This window comes from Lutra lutra, chromosome 12, assembly GCF_902655055.1.
Source record: "Lutra lutra chromosome 12, mLutLut1.2, whole genome shotgun sequence".
Lineage (NCBI taxonomy): Eukaryota > Metazoa > Chordata > Mammalia > Carnivora > Mustelidae > Lutra > Lutra lutra.
In genome coordinates, this window is record NC_062289.1 from 82,159,383 (window position 1) to 82,182,994 (window position 23,612).

Sequence of the window (23,612 nt, forward strand, 5' to 3'; positions counted from 1 at the left end):
CCGACACGAGTGGTTCCCAAGGGGCAAGGTGCAGGCTGATGTTAGGTGGTACGTAATATGAACTTAAAGGCAAAAGTCACTCTAGACCTTAGAAACTTCTGGAGGAAGGAAATTCAGAACTCACGGGAACATGGAAGGTGATTTGATCCATGCGCAGCTCTCACCACAGTGAGCCGGCCACTTTCTCTGGACCCCAATCACGTTGCTATGGAAACAGGAAGCGGTGGCAAGGCCAACTTTGTAAACGGGCGTGACGGAGTGTGATGCACGCTCCTTAAGGAGAGCCACTGGCTGCACTGTGAACCACTCCCTCTGCGACCCCAGGACACTGACAGCCGCCCTCCTGAGCCCTGATTTCATTTCTTCATGTCAGCTGAGTTTCTTTAAGAGTGAAAAGCAAAGACGTGTTCCTCCATCCCATGACTAGCTATAATTAACTCCAAAAATATTTGTCCCTTGGCAATGCAACCGTCTCTGTACAGTCACCCGGGGAGCCACTAAATGACAGATTGGCACTGGATTATAGAGCTAATAATGCCACCAGGCATGGACACTCCTTTTCCCAGGAAAACTCAGCCCCCGGCTCCTAGCCTTTGAGTGACTATTGCATATTTAAATGAGCCCATCCACTGTGATCACAGGTGAGATCTGGAGTCGGAGACCGAGTTTCTTACAGAAAGCAATGAGCTAGATTATTCATACGTATATACACTCAGAGGTGGCTTTTTTTTTTATCTTAGCTCAAATATTACAGTACCTTGTGTGCTATCTGCTTGCAGTCCAATTTCTGACACAATTTCCATAATAGCAAAATTTACATACAGATGGCAAATAAATAAAACCTTCCTGCCGCTTGGTCTGTGGTTCTTATGGTCAGCAAATCCTATTAGGGGCTTTATTAACCTGCTCAGTGATGGAAATGTTATATCTGATCTTATGGATTTCAGCTGTGCATTCCAGCCCCGCTACAAAATGAAATTTAACTCTCAACATTTTTCTGCAACACGAAGCCACCAACATTGAGGGGTTGTTTTTCTGTGTGCAGCATTGGAAATAGCCCCTCTTCCTCATTTCTCATTCAAGCCACAAATGGTCTCCTTTCCCTCTCCATTCTCTTTAAGAGCACATAATTGCAATTAGCTAGTGAGCACCAAGGGGTACGAGATTGCCAAGCATGAGTAAAGGCTCCTAGACATTCAAGGAAGAAAGAGAAGCCTTGCCGGTGGAGGTGGGAGGGTCTGCAGGGGAAGGTGCATTTGGAGGGCTTGGCTGAAACCCCAGAGAAGCCCCCAAAGGAGGTCTCCTTCCACGTGTCTGCCTAGTTCAAGTTGAACTCTGGCAGGAAACTCCAGGGACTGTCTAATTGATAGGTAAAACAGCCACCTTCTGAATCTGAACAAGGAAAGCAACGTGTTTGTGGGTGAGTTGAGTGAGGTCTGCACATCTCTGCAAGCTCTCCTGGGAATCTGAAGAACACCAGAGAAGTCCCTATGACCCAGGAGAACTGAAGTGGAAAAGTCCCCTCAGATGTAGGAAATAGGAGGCTCCAGGGAGAGAACTTCAGTAAGAAGATACTGGTAAAAGCTCTCCCTTTGCTCCAACACTTGTTCTCCAGACCCAAACCCAGAGCATGGTCCTTGGGGATCACACACCTGCCAAGTGGTAGCCCCCAAAAATCAACCCATTCCAAAGATAAAGTCCTGGGTTCCTGTTATTCTCACATGAAAAACGAAACTGAATGGGAAGCAAAGGATGGAGAAAAGGACGTGTTTTAGGGAGGGCGAGAGACCTGTGAGTCACCAGCTGACTGTATCGAGCTGTCCCACTCCCGTCTGTGGTAGGGCGTCACATGAGCGCGCCGGGGCCCCAGGCATAAAAGGCCACGCGCTGGGCAGCTTGAACAGCAGCAGTTTATGTCCCCACAGCCCTGGAGCCTGGAAGGCCAAGATCAAGGTGCCTGCAGGGTTGGTTTCTTCTTCTCTCAGCCAGTCAACAGCTACCTGCCGTGTCCCTACATAGATTTCTTCCTTCTTGCAGAGACACCAATTGTACTGGATTAGGGCCCAGGCTACTGACTTCATTTTACCTCATTAAAGACCTTGTTTGCAAGCTTGGGTGGGTGGGGGCAGCAGCAGTTAAGAATTCAACATACAGATTTGAGGGGAGACACAATTCAGCCCGGAACAGGCTTTACCCATATGAGTTAACTGCTGTATCCAGGATGCTTCAAGATGTGTTTGTTCCCCCATTTACTGAGTTCCAACTGACAGTCCGGGCGCAATTCTTAGCACAGGAGATACGTGTCCCTGCCTGCATGGAGCTGAGTGTGGGGGAAACAGAAAGTAAATAAGCGAATGAATAAATAGCTTAGTTGATTTCAGGCAGCAATGACCGCCATGAAGAAAGCAGCAGGATGGGGCGCCTGGGTGGCTCAGCGGGTTAAGCCGCTGCCTTCGGCTCGGGTCATGATCTCAGGGTCCTGGGATCGAGCCCCGCATCGGGCTCTCTGCTCAGCGGAGAACCTGTTTCCTCCTCTCTCTCTGCCTGCCTCTCTGCCTGCTTATGATCTCTCTCTGTCAAATAAATAAATAAAAAAATCTTTTTAAAAAAAAAAAAAGAAAGAAAGCAGCAGGCTAACAGAAGAGAGGTAAGCATTGGGGACCACGTAGGCATGGTCGGGAAGGCCTCTCTGAATGGGGTTATTCCAGGTATAAAGTGAAATGGTGAGGAGGGGTCAGCCCTGCCCAAGACGGGAGTGAACTTGGTGGTTCCCAGGAACTAAAAGATGTATGCAGTTGGAAAAAGGTGAGCAAAGAGGCACGTGGTGGGAGACAAGGTAGGACAGGCAGGCTACCGCCTTACAAACATCCAGCTGGGCCTTCTCCTCTTGTGCCCTGCTCCCTTACGTTGTACTCAGTTGCCACACATTTGCAACAACACAGGGGTCTTTGACCTCCACCTGTCTTTCTATTTCTAACCCAACCAGATTTTCAAAATACTGCATGTAAAGTATCCCTAATTACGATCCTGACCAATGCAAACTAGACATCTTCATTTCTACACCTTCCCTCTGGAAAAACATCTCCAAACACTGATCCTGACATCCCAACTCCAAGGGCAGGCAGAAAGCCCCTTTGGCTAAACCCAACAGAGCACAAGAACTGGGAAAGATTCTGATTTCCCATTTAGAGGGAACCCGCCAATGGATTTATTAAAGAGCCAGTGCAACTATGTTGCCGTTAGTGAGGAGAAATCATTACTTGGGGCCCTGGAGGTAAATGGCAACTTTTCTTATTCTGGATTTCAAATTTAATTCGACTCAAGGGATACCTCATGCGCTCTAACAGGCTGAAAGTCCTGGCTGGAGACACAGCCTGCCAAATCAGCAGTCCCTGTGTTAAGAAGCTCATAATCAAACAGACTGACACAAATTCAGTTAATTGTAATGTGCTGGGTTAAACGATGGGCCAGAAGTTTGAATAAAATACTGCAAGCACAAAGTGGCATGAGTACTGAATTTCTTGCAAGATTTTCTATAGATTTAGACCACCCAGAAAGAAAGGAATGCAATTAAAAATTATGTCTAACCTTACCATTATAGATTAGAGGTCACACCATTATGCAATACACGGTCTTCCTCCTGATTTTATGAAATCTACCTAAAGGTGAGTGACAGTCAATCTCAACATGATGGAGGTAGAGATGTACTCTTCTTTTTAAGGAGCCAACAAGAGGGCACCTGGTAGCCCAGTCGGTTAAGCGTCGGACTCCTGGTTTCGGCTCAGGCTGTGATCTCAGGGTCATGAGAATGAACTCCATATCAGCCTCTGTGCTCAGCAGAGATGGGGGGCTTCTGCGTAAAGTTTCTCTCTCCTTCCCTCTGCCCCTCCCCCTGCTCACTCTCTCCCTCCCTCTCTCTCTAAAATGAATAAATCTTTTTAAAAAAAATAATAATAATAAAGGAGCCAACAGAGAGATGAATAGGACACTGCACTCTGATTGGAAATCCTGTGACCGGCACCATACACACCCCACCAATCAGAATGAGAGGACATAAAGCGTAGCTTGAGTCTCTGATTAGTACCACCCTTTGGGATTCTTCTAAAATTATTTACTGTCCCAGTCATTGGCAGACAACTACAAAATGCTGGAAGAGCAAAGCATACCAGCACCACAATAATTACTGGGAGCAAATCTACTGTGTACAGAATTATTCATTTTTTTTCTTTTAAGTAAACTTCTCTACCGCTCTCGTAAAAAGTAAGGTGGCTGCATGATTGTGTCTTAGAAATTGACAAGGTACACTGAAGAGCTCCTTCAGGCTCCTGGAAGTCAGTCCCACATTACCACCAGGACTTGGAGCTCCCCTCGGCTTCAGCAGAAAGAATCCCCCTGATACCCCAGGCCCCCAGTTTATACTCTACCCTGCCCTCCTCTTCCCAGTCAAATGCTGGGAATGATGCTAGAAGATACTGCCCTCCCTGTACCCATCAAACGTTGTGTGGCAGACAATACCCATCCTTCACTGCATCCTTATCAAGAAACCTGATTTAGGGTGAGGGAAATGGTTATATGCCCAGTTAAACACCTACAATTCCTTACTCGTGCTGGATGGGCTTGATCATGAGAATCATTCTGGCCACCTAGCATTAGTCAAAAGATGTTGTTTGATACTTCTGGGAAGGCTCCTTAAAGAGGAGCAAACTCAGGCCTACATGATTATCCCCCACGCCCCTTCTTCCTTCTTTCTCCATGAAATGTAGACGTGATGACCACAACTGTGGCAGCCATCTTGTTGCAATTAGGTAAAGGTCAAGAGAATCATACAATCTTTGATGCCCTGACATCCTTGATCCACTGACATCCACCTACGCACATTCTTGCCTTTCCCCAAATCTATCCCTGTTTTGAGGGTGAGAACACTGTTCTTTGGCGTTTCTTCCTGTAGCTGACCTGAATCCCTAACTAATATACCTTAGAGATCACTTGCCCTTTGTGATATCATGACTTAGAGTAAGAAATACATATTTGGGGGAGAAAAGAAATATACATTTGGCCTTTGTCCCCATTTCTGACATAGAACTCCTAAAACCCTTAAAAGATCCTAAATGGTGAGAATGGTACCTTGATAATTCATAACAAGCCCCTTTCAAACATACCTGAGCGTTATGTTAATGAGGTGACTTTTGGACAACATCTAAGGATGGGAGCTGTTTACCAGAGAAAACAACATGTGATGAGAAGGTTGAACTTTCAGTCCCACCCCCATCATCCAGGAAGGGGAGAGAAGCTAGAGATTGAGTTCAATCACAAATGGCCAATGATTTAATCAATCATGCCTATGTAATGAAATCTCCACAAAAAAACCAAAAGGATGGGGTTTGGAATGCTTCCAGGTTGCTGAGCCAGAATGCATCTACTTGCCTCCATAAGGGGCCTCAAACCCCGTGAGGGTTTGAAACTCCTTTGTTCAAGACCTTGTCCTATGTATGTATCTCTTCATCTGGCTGTTGACTGGTATCCTTTAATACCCTTTGCAAAGAACCAGGCATCTAGTAGGTAAACTGATTTCCTGAATTCTGTGAGCCACTCTAGCAAATGAGTCAAACCCATGGAGAGAACTATGGGAACCTATGGTTTACAGCCAATTGGCCAAAAGCACAGGCGACCACCTGGACTCACAAATGACATCTGAAGTGGGGAAGGGCAGTCTTGTGGGACAGAGCCCTTAGCCTGTAGGATCTGATAACACTCTCTCGGGGTGGAGAGTGTCAGAATTGAGTTGACCTATAGGACACCAGCTACTGTAGGAGAGTTGCTTGTTTTTTGGGGGGGGAACTCCCCCACTGCACCAACACACACACTCACACACACACACACACACACACACATAGAACCAGGTTCAGAATTTTTAAACAGTTTGGGGGAGGAGTGGGGAGCAGAGAGGAGTGTGATAAACAAGAGACTGTGGGCCCCATGAGCCATGCAGCCAGTTGGCTCCAGAAGAATTGCTTGGTGTGGGAAAAACCCCACGCATTGTAACTGGAGTCAGAACTATACTCCCAAAACCCTTCAATCTGGCTTTTAGCCACATTAATCCACTGAACATCTTATTAAAGTCACCAGTGGCCTCCTCGTGTAAAGTGCAAAGGATCGGGCACTTCTCGCCTGACTACTCAGCAGTGTCCAACTCTATTATCCCACCCTTCTTTCCTGTCACTTTCTCTTGGCTTATGTGATTATCACGTTCCCCTGGTTTTCCTGCTCCTTCCCTGGTGGTTCTTCTGAAGGCTCACCTTTATCACTTTTTCTCATGATCTTTTTCTCAGAAAATCTCATCCTTCCCAAGGCTTTGATTTTTATGGTCAAACTGCCAGAGACACCTAAATATGTCTCCAGGAAAGACATCAATTTTGAGCCTCAGACCCACATACCTAACTGGCCTTCCCACCTTTCCATCAAAATGTCCCAAAAGCACCTCAATCTCAATGTCCCAAACTGAAATGATGACTCTGCTCTGTACCCATAGGGTCCAGATAGGAAAACAGAAGCAACTCTTTATAACTCAATGGAGGGAGTTTAAGGAGAATTGGTTATAAATGGCAGGGAAGTAAGAACCCACCTGGCAATGGTGAAGCAGCCCATGCTTTAGCAACAGCAAGAAGCCACTCTATCCCCTACACTAGAGAGATAAAGGGAGGGAGTGGTATTACCTAAAATCCCAGAACTGTGGCCAACATTGAGGGCTGGAATCCTGGCAGGATCAACTGGAAAAGAGCATGTGTCCTACAGGAGGTGAAGCCACAGGGGAAAAGCTGCCTCTGCCAGAGTCGTATCAGGAAGAAGAACAGGAGGAATATAATTACTCTGGTTTCTCTACTCCTGCCCACCCTGAAGTCTCTCACTACTGCCTCCACCGGACAAAGCCATTCAATAAAAGGAAATTGTAACTCCATGCAAATGTAAATTAACAAATGATAAATTGGAAGTTTGATGATGATGAATGAGATGTTTCTAGAATGATAGTAAGTCCCCCACAAAACCTTATTAATTACAAACAGCACAACAGTATATTCACAGTGGAAAGGACTGGCGGGTGCCACCTTAATTAGGTGAACAGTGAACATCAACAACAACGGAGCAAATTAAAATCAGGCACCATCTAATAGAATGCAGTGAGAGCACAGCATCACATCCGTGGCATTTGTGCAAAAGATGCAGAACCTGAATCTAATCATGAGGAAACATCAGACAAATCCAAACTGAGCAACATTCTACAAATTAACTGGAATCCTAAAAGTGTCAAAACATAATATATATCCATACAATATATACAATAATAGCACAAAGGAAGGTGAGAATGACACAATACCACTCCATAGTAACTATATTTTACCCAGAGTAATAAGATGTCATCTCCAATTAGATCGTGATAAGGTTAAAGATTCATTTAAATCCCTATAACAACCACTTAAAATGCAAAGAGATACAGCTTTTAAAAACCCCAACAGATTAATTAAAATGGAATAATAAAATACATTTGATGGACACAAGGGAAATCAAGAAAGAAGGAAGAGAAGGGAAGAAACAAGATGAGACAAATAAACCTAAATCCAATCCTATCAGTAATTACATTAAATATAAATAAGTTACACCTACTTCAGGTAATGACTGAGGAAGATCCCACTCACCTGCAAATAGCAGTTTCCAGCCCTAGGTATAATGTAAAAAGCAGCTAACCTGAAGGCACTAGAGAGAGAACAGAAACAGGCAGATCGTGGTGGAGAGTACACACTTAGAAAAGGAGGACAGCTCTAAGAAAGGATTGCCCAATTTTTGCTGCATTTAGCCTGGAAGATAGTACGGTCATCCTTGTGGGAGGCTGGAGAAGCACAAATCATAGAAGGGACACAGGAGGGGTGTTTTGGCAGGGGGAGCACAGAAGTAAGTCCAGAGTAGCTGAGGCAGCTAAAGAGACAAAAAGGAATCATGGAAAGGCAAGTGCAGGAGAGGGCATGCCCAAATTATACCTGCCAATATCTCTGGCTGAATCCTGAAGAGTATATGTATATGCAGATCAGCCTCAAAGTATCTCAATAAAGACATAAGATTTTATTCTGAAACTGGAGTTGTGACCCAAGAGAGTTTCAGTTCCAGTCCATCCAAATTGTCTGCTGGACAAAAGAGACATCACTCAGCAGAGAATAACAAAATCCAAAGTCTCCACGATATGACATTCCCGATAGCCAAGATACAATACAATACTGTTCAAAATTTGAAGATTTCAAAAAATAAGTCTCATTCAAGAGTGAAAAGACCATCAACTGAGACAAACTCTGGGATCACCTAGATGTTAGAATGGCCAGAAAAGGATTTTAAAAACTGATCTATAACTATCCTCAGTGATGTAAAAGAAAACATGCTCTCAATGAAAAGCCAGGAAATCACAGGAGAGAAATAAAAATTATAGTAAAAGAACAAAACTAAAAATCTGGAGCTAAAGAGTATACTCTTTTTAGATATTATAATATCTATAAATAAAATTTCACAGGATAAACTTAATAGGCAAATAGAGATGACAAAGGAAAGATTCAGTGAACTTGAAGATAAGTCAATAAAAGTTATCCAGTGTAAAAAGAGCAAGAATAAAAATAGGGGGGAAAAAATGAAGAAAGCCACAGAGAACTGTTACATAATAGCAAATGATCTAAATGATGTCCTAAAATCGACATGCTGAGGAGCGAGAAAGTGAGACAGAAAAATATTTTTTAATATATAATTTCCCAAAAGTGGATGAAAGACCTAACTGTACAAATTCGAGGACACAACAAACCCCGGGCAAGATAAACATGAAAAAGCCACGCTTCTGCACATCATAGTCAAACCATTGGAAGGCGAAGAAAACAAGCAAAGAGGCAAAAGAAAAACAACACATTACCTACAGGTGAATAATTCCATTAAATGTCTGTCTTCTCGCTAGCAACTGTGGAAACCAAAAGAGAATAGAACAACATCTTTAAAGTGTTAAAAGGAAAAAAAACCTTTCCAATCTGGAATTCCATAAACAGCAAAGAAACACCTCCAGAATGAGGATAATATAAATACATTTTCATACAGAAGAAAACAAAGGGAATTCCTTGCCAATAAATATGCACTCCAAAAATATTGCCAAGAGAAATCCTTCATGCTGCAGAAAAGTGGCACCAAATGAAAACAGAGACCCCTAGAAAGGAATGAAGAGCATCAGAAATGGCAAAAGTCTGGATGAATACAAAAAAACCATTTCCTTTTTCCTTTTTCTTCTTAATTCCCTTTTAATACATAAAACTACTTAATCCAAAATTATAATATTGTCTTCTAGGGATTTTTAAATGTCTACATAACTACATAAAATAACTAGCATAAAAGGAGTGATTAAATGAACCTACTATCTACATTTAGTAGAATGTGAAAAGTTAAGTGTGTTTATTGCAATCCCGGAAGCAACCACTGAAAATTCAAGAAAGTGCAGCTACAAAGCCTACAGAAAAGTTAAACTTGTATTCTTTAAAACACTCAAATTATACCCAAATAGCACAAAAGAAAGAACAGAGAAACAACAAACAGAAGAAGCAAACAGAAAACAATAAAATGGTGACACCCAAGTCTAACCACATCAGTAATTACATTAAATATTAATGAATTAATCTCTCTAACTAAAAGAGCAGCATTGCCAAAATAGATAAAAATACAGGACACAAGTATATAACATCTACAAGAGACACACTTTTGAAGTATAAAGACAAAGATAGGTAAATTTGGTAAGGCTGCAGGATACACTCACTATCTAAAAGCCAGCTCTATTTGTACACACTAGCAGTGAAAAATTAGAGAAATGAAAATAAAATCAGCAACTTCACTTAAAATATCATTAAAAAACCAAAATACTAAAGAATACAATAACAAAAACATGCCAGGCCTGTACACTAAAAACTACAAAGTATTTCTGAAGAATATTAAAGATGTAAATAAATGGAGAAAGGAGCCCTGTTTGTGTATGGAAAGACTCGATATTGTTATGATGGCAAATCTCCATAAGTTGATCTATATGTGAATCCCATGAATACTGAATCTTCGCTAATGATGGGCACACTGAACTACTTAAGGGAAAGTGAATGAATATCTGTGGTTCACTTTCAAAGGCATCAAAAACTAAGATGGGGGCGCCTGGGTGGCTCAGTGGGTTAAGCCTCTGCCTTCAGCTCAGGTCATGATTCCAGGGTCCTGGGATCGAGCCCCGCATCGGGCTCTCTGCTCAGTGGGGAGCCTGCTTCCTCCTCTCTCTCTGCCTGCCTCTTTGCCTACTTGTGATCTCTATCAAATAAATAAATAAAATATAAAAAAAAAAAACCTAAGATGGATTTTTGGATGGAAAGATAAATAGTAAGGCAAGAACAGTAAAATACTAAAACATTAATGGCAGAATCTCAGTGGAGGGCATGAGAATGTTCACTGTAAATTTCTTTCATCTTTTCCCTATGGGTGAAATTTTTCATAATAAAATGCTGGGGAAATTATAAATAGGATATATTCCCAACATCTAAATGACTATGAAAGATAATAAAATGAACACATGAGCACTCCCATTGCCTACCAACAGGATTAACAAAAGAATATCAGATATGGCCTACGTTTCCTGGATGCCTTCAGCCCACCTCCCCTGATGCTGGTGGTCATGATGCCCCAGCAGGTTTCATGCCACTGACTACATATGGGTGCACTTATGCACAACCAACAGAATCGGACCGCATGTTCTGGACCGTACCCTGCCGTAGGTATGAGCCGACACTTTGCTGTGTTCTTCCCCTTGGCTGTAGATTGTAGAGATGTGTCCAACAACTGTGACATGAAGTCCTTGTGTGATGATTTAGCTATTTATTCATCCATTCTCTCTGGTGGATATTTCAGCAAAACCATCTCAAGGTGTGGCCTCTCTGAGCAGAGGACAGCCACCAGGCACCCAGATTCTGGGAATGGAAAGACCCGGGTTCAAATCCTGACATCATGGCTTTGCAGGCTTGAGCAAGTCACGAATCTTTCCGAGGCTCAGTGGGAGAGGAAGAAGGAGACTAGTTATCTTGTCCTTTCTCTCTTTGCCCTGTCTAGTCTCTGGCCAGTGCCTAACATTGGTCAAACAAAACCAGATGATAGACACACACATGCACTCACACACACGTGCACATACATACACACACACACACACACACACACAGAAACACTCATCCAATGATATCTGGACTGCCAAGCTGGTAGTGATGCGCCAGACACATCCCTGGACGCTGTGGAGCCAGGCCCTGCAAACATTTCAATCAGAGAAATGGCCCCCAGGGACAAGGAAACCCTAAGCACAGACAGGAAAGAGGGATGCCATGGTCAGGCACAGTCACCAGCCACCTGCAGAAAAACATCTGCAACAAGGAAGCAGCCACTGTTACTGTTGGTACTCTGCTGTGCACACAGGCAGGAGGACAGCCTGAAGAGCAGAGGGCTCAGAAGCACTACTGGTTTTCCTTATCTGTGTGAGAGCCCTGAAGATAATTACTCCGACTTCCTAGCCTGGACCCCACCATGACTTCCAGGGTCAAATCGATACAACATCAAAGAGTAGCTTGGCCCAAGCCAAGCATTCACTAAATTTCAGCCACCACCAAAATCTAAGCATACTCCAATTTTCCAAAATTGGGACCTGATAGAAAGCTCTCTGCACAAATCGAAACCCCCTTTTGTAGCCAGAATCCTCCAACCTCTGAAATTGACACCCATTCCTGCTGTCCTCTTTCAGAGCTCCCAGACTCCATCAGCTCTCCCAGGCAAGAGGGAGTCTGGGAGGGAAAAGGAGGCAGAGGTGGAGCTTAGCATCATGCACTAACTAATGGAAACGGGCTCACTAAATGCAGAGAACGACATTTGGAACTAGCTGAACACGCTGCACAAGTCATGGTTTGTATGAAAATTAATGTGTGTTTGAAAAATAGTTACCCTCCTTCCTGTCTAAGCACGGCTGAAATCTTAGCTCTAAGCCCTAGATGTGATCTAGGCTTCAGGATTGTGGACATCAGAGCACCTGTGTCTATGCACAGATTCCTCAAGGGAAATCTGACTTTTATTCGGGGAAAAAATTAATAAAGCCTGGATTTTGGGTACCACCTGAGTAACATTTCGCTGAACAGCCGCAGTTTGTTTCAGTGTGAAGGCAAGCACTGAGATTATGAGCGTTTGAAATGGGGGAACACGAGATGGGTATGGGCGTTGCAGGAGGCAGGCCCGGTTGGAGTCCTGGCTTTGTCACTTTCTGGCTACGGGACCCTTGGGCAGGTGACCTAGTACTTCTGAGCCTCTTCCTTGATCCCTAAGTAGTGGAACCAGGTAAGTTCCAGAGCTGTCATGAGGATGAGCGAGACAACACACATAGAATCTAGTGGGAAGCCTGGCACATGACAGGAGCTCGTTAGGTGGATATGGTGGGTTCCCCACAGTGTGTACTGGAGGGAGCTTCCAGAATCCACTTAGATGCTGCTGACAGGGGCACAAAGCATTACAAACAAAACTGCAGACAAGTGCCTTCCTGCGTTATCTTGTTTATTCTTCACAGGAGCTCTTACCAGTTTTATTATATGAGAGGAAGGCAAGGCTCAGAGAGGTGAAGTAATTCATACAAGGTCACACAGCCAGTACGGAGGAGTTGAAATCTGACCAGTACCCTAATTTTAACTACTTGGAAAACTTGCCTCCCCCGCGTGTCCTGGGAACACCGCATCCTTTGGTCATTCTGTCCTACTCACATACATGTATCTTCTTTGTTTTCCTTTAATTGGTCAAAAGCTGCTCGTCCTCTGCAGCCTTCTCCTCTGGGAAGCCCGCCCTGGTTAACCCCCATGGACTACACTGGTCTCCCTTTTCTGGTGTCACTTCCTGCCCATACGGCTTCCTCAAGGACTTACTCTGTACCTCGTGTTTCTGGGTAATGCTCCAAGTCAAAATGCCAGTCCCCACAAAGCCTTCTAGATGCACAGAGGGCCCAGACAATCTTCCTTAATTCCAGAACCCGGCAGAAAAAGTCTAATGACTTCTTCGGAGACTAACTGCTCCTGGCTTACTTCTTCATATATATTCAAATAAGAAGTGATCAGGAAGAACCAAGACTCTTCTCTAATATTCATTTCTAATTGGTTTTTTTAAAAATTACCACATTCAGGGCACCGGGCTGGCTCAGGCAGCAGAACGTGTGACTCTTCATCGTGGAGGCACGAGCTGAGCCCCATGCTGGGCACAGAGCTTACTTACAAAATAAATGAATAAACAGACACATTTTTACAAAAATCACCCCACTCTAGGCAAGAAGCATTGACGGACACTGAGATTTATAAGTGAAAATAAAATGTAAGGAAGGATATTTGCATAGTCTCACAGTATCTTCCCAGATGTTATGATTCCTAACTAAAAGGGCGGGAAAGCAAGTTTCCAGTGAAGAAACTGGAAAAAAAACACCACTTCAGCCAAGTGACCAACATCGGTGTCACTGGCAATAGGACACAGCGATGTCATATACCTCCACTAGGACACACCAAGGACACAGGCCTTCGTAGGTTTTCCTGCCAAATATGTACATCTTCAACCTAAATCGTGAGGAAGTCTCAGGCAAACCCAAGCTGAGGAACACTTTCAAAAACAACTGGTCAGGGGGCACCTGGGTGGTCAGTGGGTAAAGACTCTGCCTTAGGCTCAGGTCATGGTCTCAGGGTCCTGGGATCAAGCCCCGCATCGGGCTCTCTGCTCGGCGGGGAGCCTGCTTCCCTCTCTTCTCTCTGCCTGTCTCTCTGCCTACTTGTGATCTCTGTCAGATAAATAAATCAAAATCTTTAAAAATAAAAATAAAAAAATAAGTGGCCAGCATGCTTTGAAAGCATCAAGGTCATGAAAGAGGACCAAAAAAAAAGACCAGGGAGCAGAATTCAGCCAACTAAGGTGCTATGAACCCTCTATGCAAGTGGGGCCCTGCACTGGGTCCTGGAGCAGAAAAAGGACATGATGGGAGCAACCAGAAGTTTTTAATAATGCCTGAAGGTTGGTTAATAATTTATACCAATGTTAATTTCCTGGTTCAGAAATTCCTGCTGTGATTGTGTGTGATGTTACCATTAGGGGAGACTACAATTTTTGTGACCTTTCCCTAAGTCTAAAATTATTCCAAAACAAAAGGTTTTAAAAATAAATGAAATAAAATTTAAATATACTGCATTCTGTTTGTTTCCATCATGGCACTTAGCACAGGTTTCAATTATGTATGATTTTGCTCATTTGCTTGTTTATTATCTCCCTCCACCGAGAATGTGAACTTGAATTTGAACTTGAGGGAGTGTGAGCCCACTCTCTGCAGCATGTGCTCCAGCCCCTTGGAAAGAGAGGCCAGGCTGCAGATGGAGGAAACTCACTTAGAACTTAGTACTGTCTTCTCACTGTAATTGATTTTTATCATACCATTTCATCTGAACAGGATATACTGGTTTCTATTTAAGGTGACAAATGTCAGCTTTCTTTTTTCAATGTATTTTTATACATTTTGTGAAAGTGACTTGATCTGAAGAAAAATAGTAAATAAAAAGTGCAAGAAGAGGGCGCCTGGGTGGCTCAGTCGGTTAAGCATCAGCCTTCAACTCAGGTCATGGTCTCAGTGTCCTGGGGAGTGGGAGGCGTTGAGCCTCACGTGGGGCTCCTGGATCTGCAGAGCCTTCTTCTCCCTCTTCTCCCCCACCCCCCACAGCTCATGTTCACTCTCTCTCATTCTCTCTATCTCAAATAAGTCTTTTTTTTTTTTAAATGCAAGAAGGCACAGGGCTATGACTTGACTTATCAAGGGATGAGATGGTGGTAGTTAATGTGACAAAAAGATCCCGAAGATGGTGTGTGAATTACTGAAGTTCAGGACATAGTGCCATAGCCCATGTAGAATTAGAAGTGATGAATCAGTTCTCACATTATAGGCAAAAGGACACTCTTGCCAGAATTGGAGCCTCAAAGTGTCCCAACCTTCAATACTTCCCAAACTCTTATTTACATGCATCATGAATTCACACAATCCTGATAATTTATATACTCTTTGTCAAAGAACAATGACTTGGAATACCTCCAAACTCATTCATTCAACCAACACATGTTTCCTGAGCACTCACTCCGTGCCAGGCACTGTTCTAGATCTGTAGGACACATCAAAGGAGACAAAATTCCCTGCCTCACAGACCTCACATTCTAGCAGGAAGAGGTGAACCAGTAATACTGATATATCACATCACTGACAAAAGTGGTATGTTCAGAAATCAGGGCAGGGCGGGGGTAGTGGAACAGGAGTCCAGTGTTGAATGGGGAGGAGGCTGGGTCCTTTAGCACACTGGTTGCTGTTGGTGATGGAGTGAGTGGGAGAGTTGTAATAGACAAGCTCAAGGAAATGACAGAAGCAGACCATGCAGGGCCTGCGGGCCAGTGAAAGGACTCTGGCTTTAGCTCAAAAAGAGACTTCAAGGGGAAAGGAAGGAGGTCGGGAGGCTCTTGTAGGTGTCCCACCAAGAGAGAACCCTGGCTTATACCTGGGGTCATAGCAATGGAGGAGGTTTTATTCTGGATATTATTAGAAAGGAAGAGTCCCAGTGTCTGCTGTCATTCATATGTAGGATATCAGAGAATGAGAAGAGCCAGTCACATTTATTAGGTGTTTGGCCTGAGCAACCAGAATGACGGCACCAAATGAAGTAGAAGGAGGCACCTGGGTGGCTCAGTCAGTTAAGGGTCCAACTGTTTTGGCTCAGGTCATGATCCCAGGGTTGTGAGATCGAGCCCCACATTGGGCTCCATGCTGGGCATGGAACCTGCTTAAGATTCTCTCTCTCTCCAACCCCCCCACCTCTGCCCCCATCCCTCTCTAAAAAGGAAGGAAGAAAGGAAAGGAATGGAAAGGGAAAGAGAAAGGTGAATGGAAAGAGGGAGGAAGGGAAGAAGGAAGGAAGAAATGGAAGGAAGAAAGAAATGGAAGAATCATCTGAGCACAAAGGTGACGCTTCATAGTCACTTAACGCATACAGTGTCCCTATCTGCAGGTTAACAGGTAAACTATGGCACAGAGAGATTAAGTAACTTTCCCAAGATCACACAGTTGGTATGTGGCAGAGCCAGGATTCGAACACTGGCAGATTGGCTCCAGAGTCCGTGATCTTAACTCCTGGGCTCCACTGCTTAACAGGATGGGAGGTCGGCCAGAGCGGCTCTCTGTGTGAGCTGAGAGAGAGTTATTTTAAAAGTTTTTTATTTATTTATTTGACAGAGATCACAAGTAGGCAGAGAGGCAAGCAGTGGGGGGGTGGGGGAGAGCAGTCTCCCCGCTGAGCAGGGAGCCCAATGTGGGGCTCAATCCCAGGACCCTGGGATCATGATCTGAGCTGAAGGCAGAGGCTTTAACCAACTGAGCCACCCAAGCGCCCGGAGAGACTTATTTTAATAAATCAGACATAAAGTTTTCCAGGATCTCTCTAAGCCTCACATCACAGCAGTGTGGAGAATTGGAGCGGAGAAAATTTCATAGTATTTTAAACTTTCTTGGAAGTGTAACAGAGATCTACCTGAGTTCAGCCCAGCATGGCCTTGCCAGCAGCCCTCAATCCCTCCAAACCACTTTACTAGCCCTTTGCCAAAAGGCGCTTCAGTGCTTGGTCAGATTTAGATACTAATGTTTAACAGAAACTATTTAGGTATTAGAGAATAATCAACGCAACTTTGTTCAAATTGGCCTCAAAACAATATGCAGTCTGAAATAGCAAAGTGACATGTGAAAACACACACATCTGTCCCCTTTCTATACATCTTTAGCTCTGAAATTCGATCTCAGCAAATCTCGTGCACACTCACGCTTTGATCCAGGGCTCCACATCCACATCTGAGCCAGAATGAAATATTGCATTTCATTCATAAAAGACATGATTAAGACAGACATTCAGTTACGCTGGGAAACCACACATTTCCCTAGGCTGAAAAACAGTGTTTTATTTTAAGAGATCGTATATACAAATGGACAATAGCCAGACCAAATGTAATAATCAAACTCCGACACACCACCTCGTAGCAGTCAGGACACAGAGCCAGACCATGGCCTCTGCAGTCATCAGCCCAGAAAGGTCTGAATTTGGCGCAGGACTGCCTGTGTCCCTTTTTATCGCCTCTGCTTCCAGCTCAGGGCCAAGCAGGAAAAGTCATCACATAAGATGCTCACTCCTTGTTAACCTGCCTCTGGCCTCTGCATGCAGCAACCTCTGACCCAAGCAGACCTGAGCCTTCCCTGCTTTCCACTAAGCTCCCCCACTCCAGCTTGCCCTTGAATCTCCACCGGACGCAAGTGATGGTGACTGACTCCCTGGGCATAGCCTCTGTGTGTACTCATTCGGGTGACCCACAATTTCCGTGCATTTCTCCCTGGCCATGAAATGAAGCGTGCTATAAGGAGCAATCCTGTCTAGGAAAGCATGAAGATAAGCAACTGCAGGCTGGCCTGGAAAAGTTCGATAGGTGGAGACTGGTCCCCATCTAGACGTGCAGAACCCAGAAGAGTGGTTTCAAGTGGCACCTTTGATGCACGAACGCAGACCAGGCCCCAAAACCAGTGCCTCCCCACCCCACGACTTCAGCAAGCAACCCCCAACCTTTCCAAGTCTGCTTCCACATCCACAGAACCGACATGAATAACACTTCGTTCGGTGCCCGCGTATAAATAAAGGGTTCACGCAGAGCCCGGCACAGGGACACACAAAAATGTAAAGCGTGAGGGTCTCCTGGGTGACTCAGCCCCTCAAGCATCAGACTTGATTTCCACTCACGACATGATCTGAGTCGTGAGACTGAGCCCGGTGGTGAGCCTGGGGCCTACTTAAGATTCTCGCCCTCTGCCCCTCCCCCACCCCCTGCTCATGCCCACTCTCTCTAAAACAATTAAATAAATAACACAATTCTTTTTTAAAAAGTAAACCTGCATTAATTGTATCAATTCATACATCATAGCGCCCTAATGCATCAACTATAGTAAATAACCGCATCACTTCGCACCTCAGTGAACCAGGCCCTCTCCTGCCCTAATTCCCTAAATGATGCCAGTGGCAACGGGGCAGTCTCACTGCCTGGGATGCCGCCGCTGGTCGTCTGGGCTCCCCCGACACACACAGGGAACGCGGTGGTGACACCCGCCTTCGGGGATGAGACTCTAGCCCCTCTCTTTAGCATCGCATCCCCCTTTTCTCCAACAGTAGGTCAGGAGCCTCACAAGACAAGCGCCCGCAGGAGCCGGAGGATGACCCAAGGGGGAGAGGAAGGCCGGTGTGCGACACTGCGGACGTCTGGGGGTGGCGGGAAACTGGGCAGGGCGCAACGCATCTCTCACCACGCCCAACCCCAAGGTTAGAGAGTAGCCGCGCGCTCCAATCTATGCGGGAATGCCAAATGCGCTGACACGCATGCGCACGCACACGCACCCCCGCACGAAACCCCACGTATGCACGCGTACCTCCCCACGTATGTGCGCGCGCCCCTCCCACACATACACGCGCATGCGGCCTGGATTTCACCATGGCCGACAGTGCAGACTCTAGGCCAGATAGAGGCTTGTCCTCCGGGGCAGCACCAAGGCTTCACAACTGCAGTTGAAACAAAGGTGTGCGGACATTCCTCGGGTTGACCCGCCTCCTCGTGGTCCCTCTCCATCTCCTGCCCCGCAGCATCAGAGCCCAAGTGGGAGCAGAAAGGCCCAGGAAACTCCCCAGGAGGACGCCCTGAGAGCGCTGAAACCAAGAAGGCCCGTGGCTGCTTCTTCCTACTCCTTCCCTGGTGCTGACAGTCCGTGCTTGACCTCCCCGGGCCGAGTCCGAGCGAGAGCCCACTTCAGCTCTCACATCAGCTTCCGCGGGAGGGAACCGGACTCAGGGGTTTCTGCCCCGCACCACGGTGACACCGTGGGGCCTCTCCAGTCTCCATGTGGGGGCCTCTTCCAGCCTCTTCGGCCTCCCCCTCCCTAAATTAGCCCCCAACCTCTGGCATGGCTGCTGGGGGCACACAGCCTGGGTGCCGCAGCTGCCCCTCCTGTTCTCCAGCCAGGAAAGAGGCTGCAAAGGAATGAAGGGCCCCTAGAGCCTTCCCAGAGCCGGACCGCCCGCATGCACACCCCCCGCTCCCGAGCTGTGCAGCCTTGGGCAAGCTATGGAACCTCACTGTGCCTCAGAAAAATAGGGATAATATTAGTACTCCCCTCCTCGGATTGTTCATTGCTGGAATTCAGTGACTTACTGCATGTGAACAACGTAGAAACGTGGCCTGGACCATTCTCGGTCTTCCGTGAAAGTTAGCTAATACCATTTATACCATTTCCCTGGCCAGAAATGCCTTTTCCAACCAGGCTGCAGCACTTCCCTGACCACCAGACCATCTGTTCTCCCTTTCCCCAAACTTTTCACCCAGCAATGTTCTCTCTACACCAAGGATGGCAAATAAGTTAAGTGTCAACCACGCCATCTCACAGGGACATGTAGGGGCTGCCAGGAGTCCTGGACTCAATGCTATAACTGATTAACGATGTCTGCCATTGCAGAGGGAGTGCTGGAGCACTGCAGTCGATTAACGATGTCTGCCATGGCAGAGGAACAGCTGAAGCGCTGCAGTAGATTAATAATGTCTGTCCATGCAGAAGGCACGCTCAGTGGTATGAGTGCAGAATTCATACCTTTGCCATTCTTGGTCTAGAGCAAGCATCTGGCACTGCCTTGTATGGAAGGAATCTCTGCAGAGCAAGATCAGGGCTTTGGACCATCCCAACCCCACCACTGGAGTGATTAGCACAGGGCTGGGTCCAAACTAAGTTTTGGCTCAGTTATCACCAAAACTAACTCCAGAGGCTTCAAACGGGAACTGGGCTTCCTGCTGGTTTCTAAACCCACTGTGGGAGCCTCGGTGTCCTATTGCAGGCCCCGAATGAACACACTTTCTGGCACATCGGCCTCCCTCAGAATCAAAGGGACTACACTGGACTTATGATTAATTCCGCCTTCTCACCTGCAACCAGAAAAACAAGGCTCACTTACATGGCACCACCACCTCAGCATCTGAGAGCCGGGAAAACCACCACAGGCTAACACTCGGGGAGGACGCTGTTCCAAGACCTTCACCAAGTTGACTGATCCTCACAGCAATCCAAGACATACAGCCTATCGTAATTCCCATCTCACCCATGAAGCCCAGAGAGGTTAGATGACTTGCCCCAGGGCACACAGCTGCTATGGGCAAAGCCACTGCTGCATCCCACTGCAAAGCTTTGTGAGCAAAATAAGCTAAATGCAGGTTTGCCCCCCTAGCACAGACTAGTAACGCACTTTTTCCAACCCTAAAACTGCATCTTTGTCATACCAAGACTGCTGATTTACCTTACCAAAGGATTCTTTACTGATTCTTCACTTTGATGAAAACCTGAGCAGTCAGACACATTGTCTTGGAAGGCTCTTTCCTGTAGTTGGAAAGTGGAATTCATTTACAAAGTTTCAACTTACAGGCAGCAAGTCCAGGCCGGCAGTGATGGGTTCAGAGTGTCACTGGAGAGCTTACCTGTCAGCCCAAAAATCTGCTCTCAGAGCACTCGTTCCTGATCCTAGCTTCACAACAGAATGACTTGGGAGTTTTTAGAGAATATAGATGTCCAGGGCCCATGCCCAAATACCCTGTTTCTCAACTGTGCCATCTTGCATGGGTCTCTATTCTGTGTTTGTCAGTTTCCTCTCAACATGGGATACTCAGCAGATCAGCAACACCACATAACTGCCAATTCACTGATGACCAAAAGTTGATTTCTACTCCACCCAACCCAGCAAAGCCACTTACCTAAGAGTGAAGTGGTCTGCCACAGAGCTGCTGGTCAGAGAGACCAAAAAGGTGGCTGTGTCCCCTTCCCGGACGAGGTTCAGGGGTACTGAGATGACAACGTTCTCATCCAGGCTCACCAGGGACCACTTCAGATCATCTTGAGTTGGGTAGACCACCACACTCCCGATCCTCTCCCGGGCTGGAGGCACCGGCTGGGGGCTGTCCTGGCCAGAGTGGATGTTGTTCTCCCATTTGCCCTCCTCCTCCAGTGGACACTGGCCAGCCTGATCAGCCGGGTAGAGCGTGAAGAAGAGCTCCATCGCGGTGCCCCCCAGGAGGGCCGGGATCTCCTCCTCGGGCTCCAGGTCCAGCCCAGAGCTGAACCACTCAGGCAGCAGCTCCAGCTCAGCCACACACAGCCCCGGGTCCCCTTGCAGCCGACAGCTGGCTGCCACTTCCCTGGCCTCGGGGAAGGCAAACATCTTGACACACGGTAGATTTTCCTCGGGGTCACTGTCGTCCCAGTCCATCCCGGTGATGTAAAACAAGGTCTGCACTTTGGGTCTGTTGGAGTAGATGGAGCTGTCCAGGATGTGGGATTTCAGCTTCCAGTTGAAGGGAAACTTCTCCACATTTCCAAAGGCTGGGGACGTCAACAAGAGCTCCTGGGGGATTGTCTTCTCCGCTGAAAATGGGCCATAGCTGGCATTGATGGTTGGTGGGGTCCTGGCCCGGTAGATAAAGAATGACTCCACCCGCGCCTGCAGACTGGAGTTCCTTGTGACGTCCTGGTTGGCTTCCTTAAGGAAGAAGGCCTCCTCTGCGTCCGCGATGTGGAAGCTTGTGGGCAGATAGGCGGGGAGTGAGGAAAACCTCTGCAGACTATCCACGATCCCTCGGCTCTCCGTCTCTGTGCAAGAAAGGAAAGGAAAGGAAGAATAAAGGGCAGGCCCTGCAAAGCCAGGAAACCAACACAATGCAGTCTGCACACACCACCCCAGCAAACCACCCCCAGCCACACTGGGCCTCCCCTGACCTCAGCACAGGGTTCTACGGGAATCTTCCAAACCTGCCACTGTGGAGTGGGCAGGAGCTCATTTACCACTGATCCAATAGTCTGTATGTGCACAGTACCCCCCCACCCCACCCAAGGGAAAACATCCCCTCCACCTGCTCTCCAAAGACCCAAGTTCAGGGGATCACAGCCCTCTTCGCTACGTCGCCCCACAGAGAGGAGGCTGCATGCCTGCAAAGACCACCCGAGCCAGCATTGTGCCATCGTACAGGACTTGCTACTGCTTCCTTGTTAGATAGTTACACTTCTTCCCGTCCCTCCCAGACGCGGTGTCTACAAAGACATTCACACATCTCTGTGATTCTGATTGAAAGGAGGGTGAAGCTATGGCTCGGCGTCCCCACTTCTAGAAAGCTCGCCTTCTGAAATCTTAGCGGGAGTGCACAGGGACTGATCCGTCTACAAGGACGTTCCCTGCAGCATCATTGTTGAATTGGACACAAACTTGGGAGCGCACATGCGAGAGCCAGAATCCCGCTCTGTGGCTTCCTGACTGAGCCACTTGAGCGAGCTACTTTAACCTCTCCGAGCTTCAAACGTCCTCATGTAGCGTAGGAGGTAAATGTAACTTCTACCTTATTGGGTTATTGTAAGGAGTAATGAGTTAGTAATACAAAGCTTTCAGAACCGTTCTGACACACCTGTAAATATCCACCAGTCGTGCTATTGTTACTAACATTACAATTTCTGGTTGAAACATTCTAAAGGTTTATCAAAAGGAGACCAGATAAACTATGTTTTTACAGTGGGATAACAGGCAGCTGTAAGAAAAATGAAGTGGAGCTACTTGGACATACTTGAAAAAACGTCCACAATATGCCACTCACTAAGTATAAAAAATTATAAATTATATGGGCGCCTGGGTGGCTCAGTGGGTTAAGCCTCTTCCTTTGGCTTGGGTCATGATCTCAGGGTCCTGGGATCGAGCCCCGCATCAGGCTCTCTGCTCGGTGGGGAGCCTGCTTCCTCCTCTCTCTCTGCCTGCCTCTCTGCCTACTTGTGATTTCTCTCTGTCAAATAAATAAATAAAATCTTTTAAAAAAATTACAAATGATAAATGTATCCTCTATAATCCTACTTAGATTTTTTAAGGTTCCATAGGTATGTGTATATAAATGTACATATAATTATGTTTGTGTGTCTATAGAACCAAAGAGAAAGGGTTTCACTTTTTGACATCTACATTTCTACTTTCTTTACATTTTTACAACTATATATTATTGTTACTTAAAATATATACATAAACGTGTAGATGTGTGTTTGTATACTATATGTATGTGCGTGTTTCTTTCAAGCAGGAAAACACAGACCCAACAAGCTCTTTCAAACTAAAGAGAGTCCACCAGGAACCAGGGTTGGCAAATCAGGCTAAGAACACACAGGGCTCTTCCCTGCCCCGAAATAATAAATCTCCAACCCTAGAGCCGGTACAAGAAGAAATGCAACCAGGCAGCAGTGCTTGAGATGTAGCATTGCTAGAGGGTAAAAGGTAAATATATACCAAACCATAGACCCTAACTCCTGGCAAGTTTTTTTTCCCGCAGCCATTATAAATTCTGCAAAAAATACTTCTCTATTGATATAATTTTGGGGGCCCCTTTTCAGGGCTGCCCTTGAGATTTCC

At 46.1% G+C, this 23,612-nt stretch overlaps 1 protein-coding gene across 1 annotated transcript in view; it reads right to left on the reverse strand.

Annotated features, from left to right (window-relative positions):
- The window catches only part of LOC125082442 (transmembrane protein 132B), a 354,706-nt gene that overhangs the window by 185,948 nt on the left and 145,146 nt on the right, over window positions 1-23,612 (reverse strand). Inside the window, exon 2 of the mRNA XM_047698108.1 lies at window positions 20,932-21,823. Coding sequence (XP_047554064.1) covers window positions 20,932-21,823 — 892 coding nt within the window. The remainder of the gene's footprint in view (window positions 1-20,931; window positions 21,824-23,612) is intronic.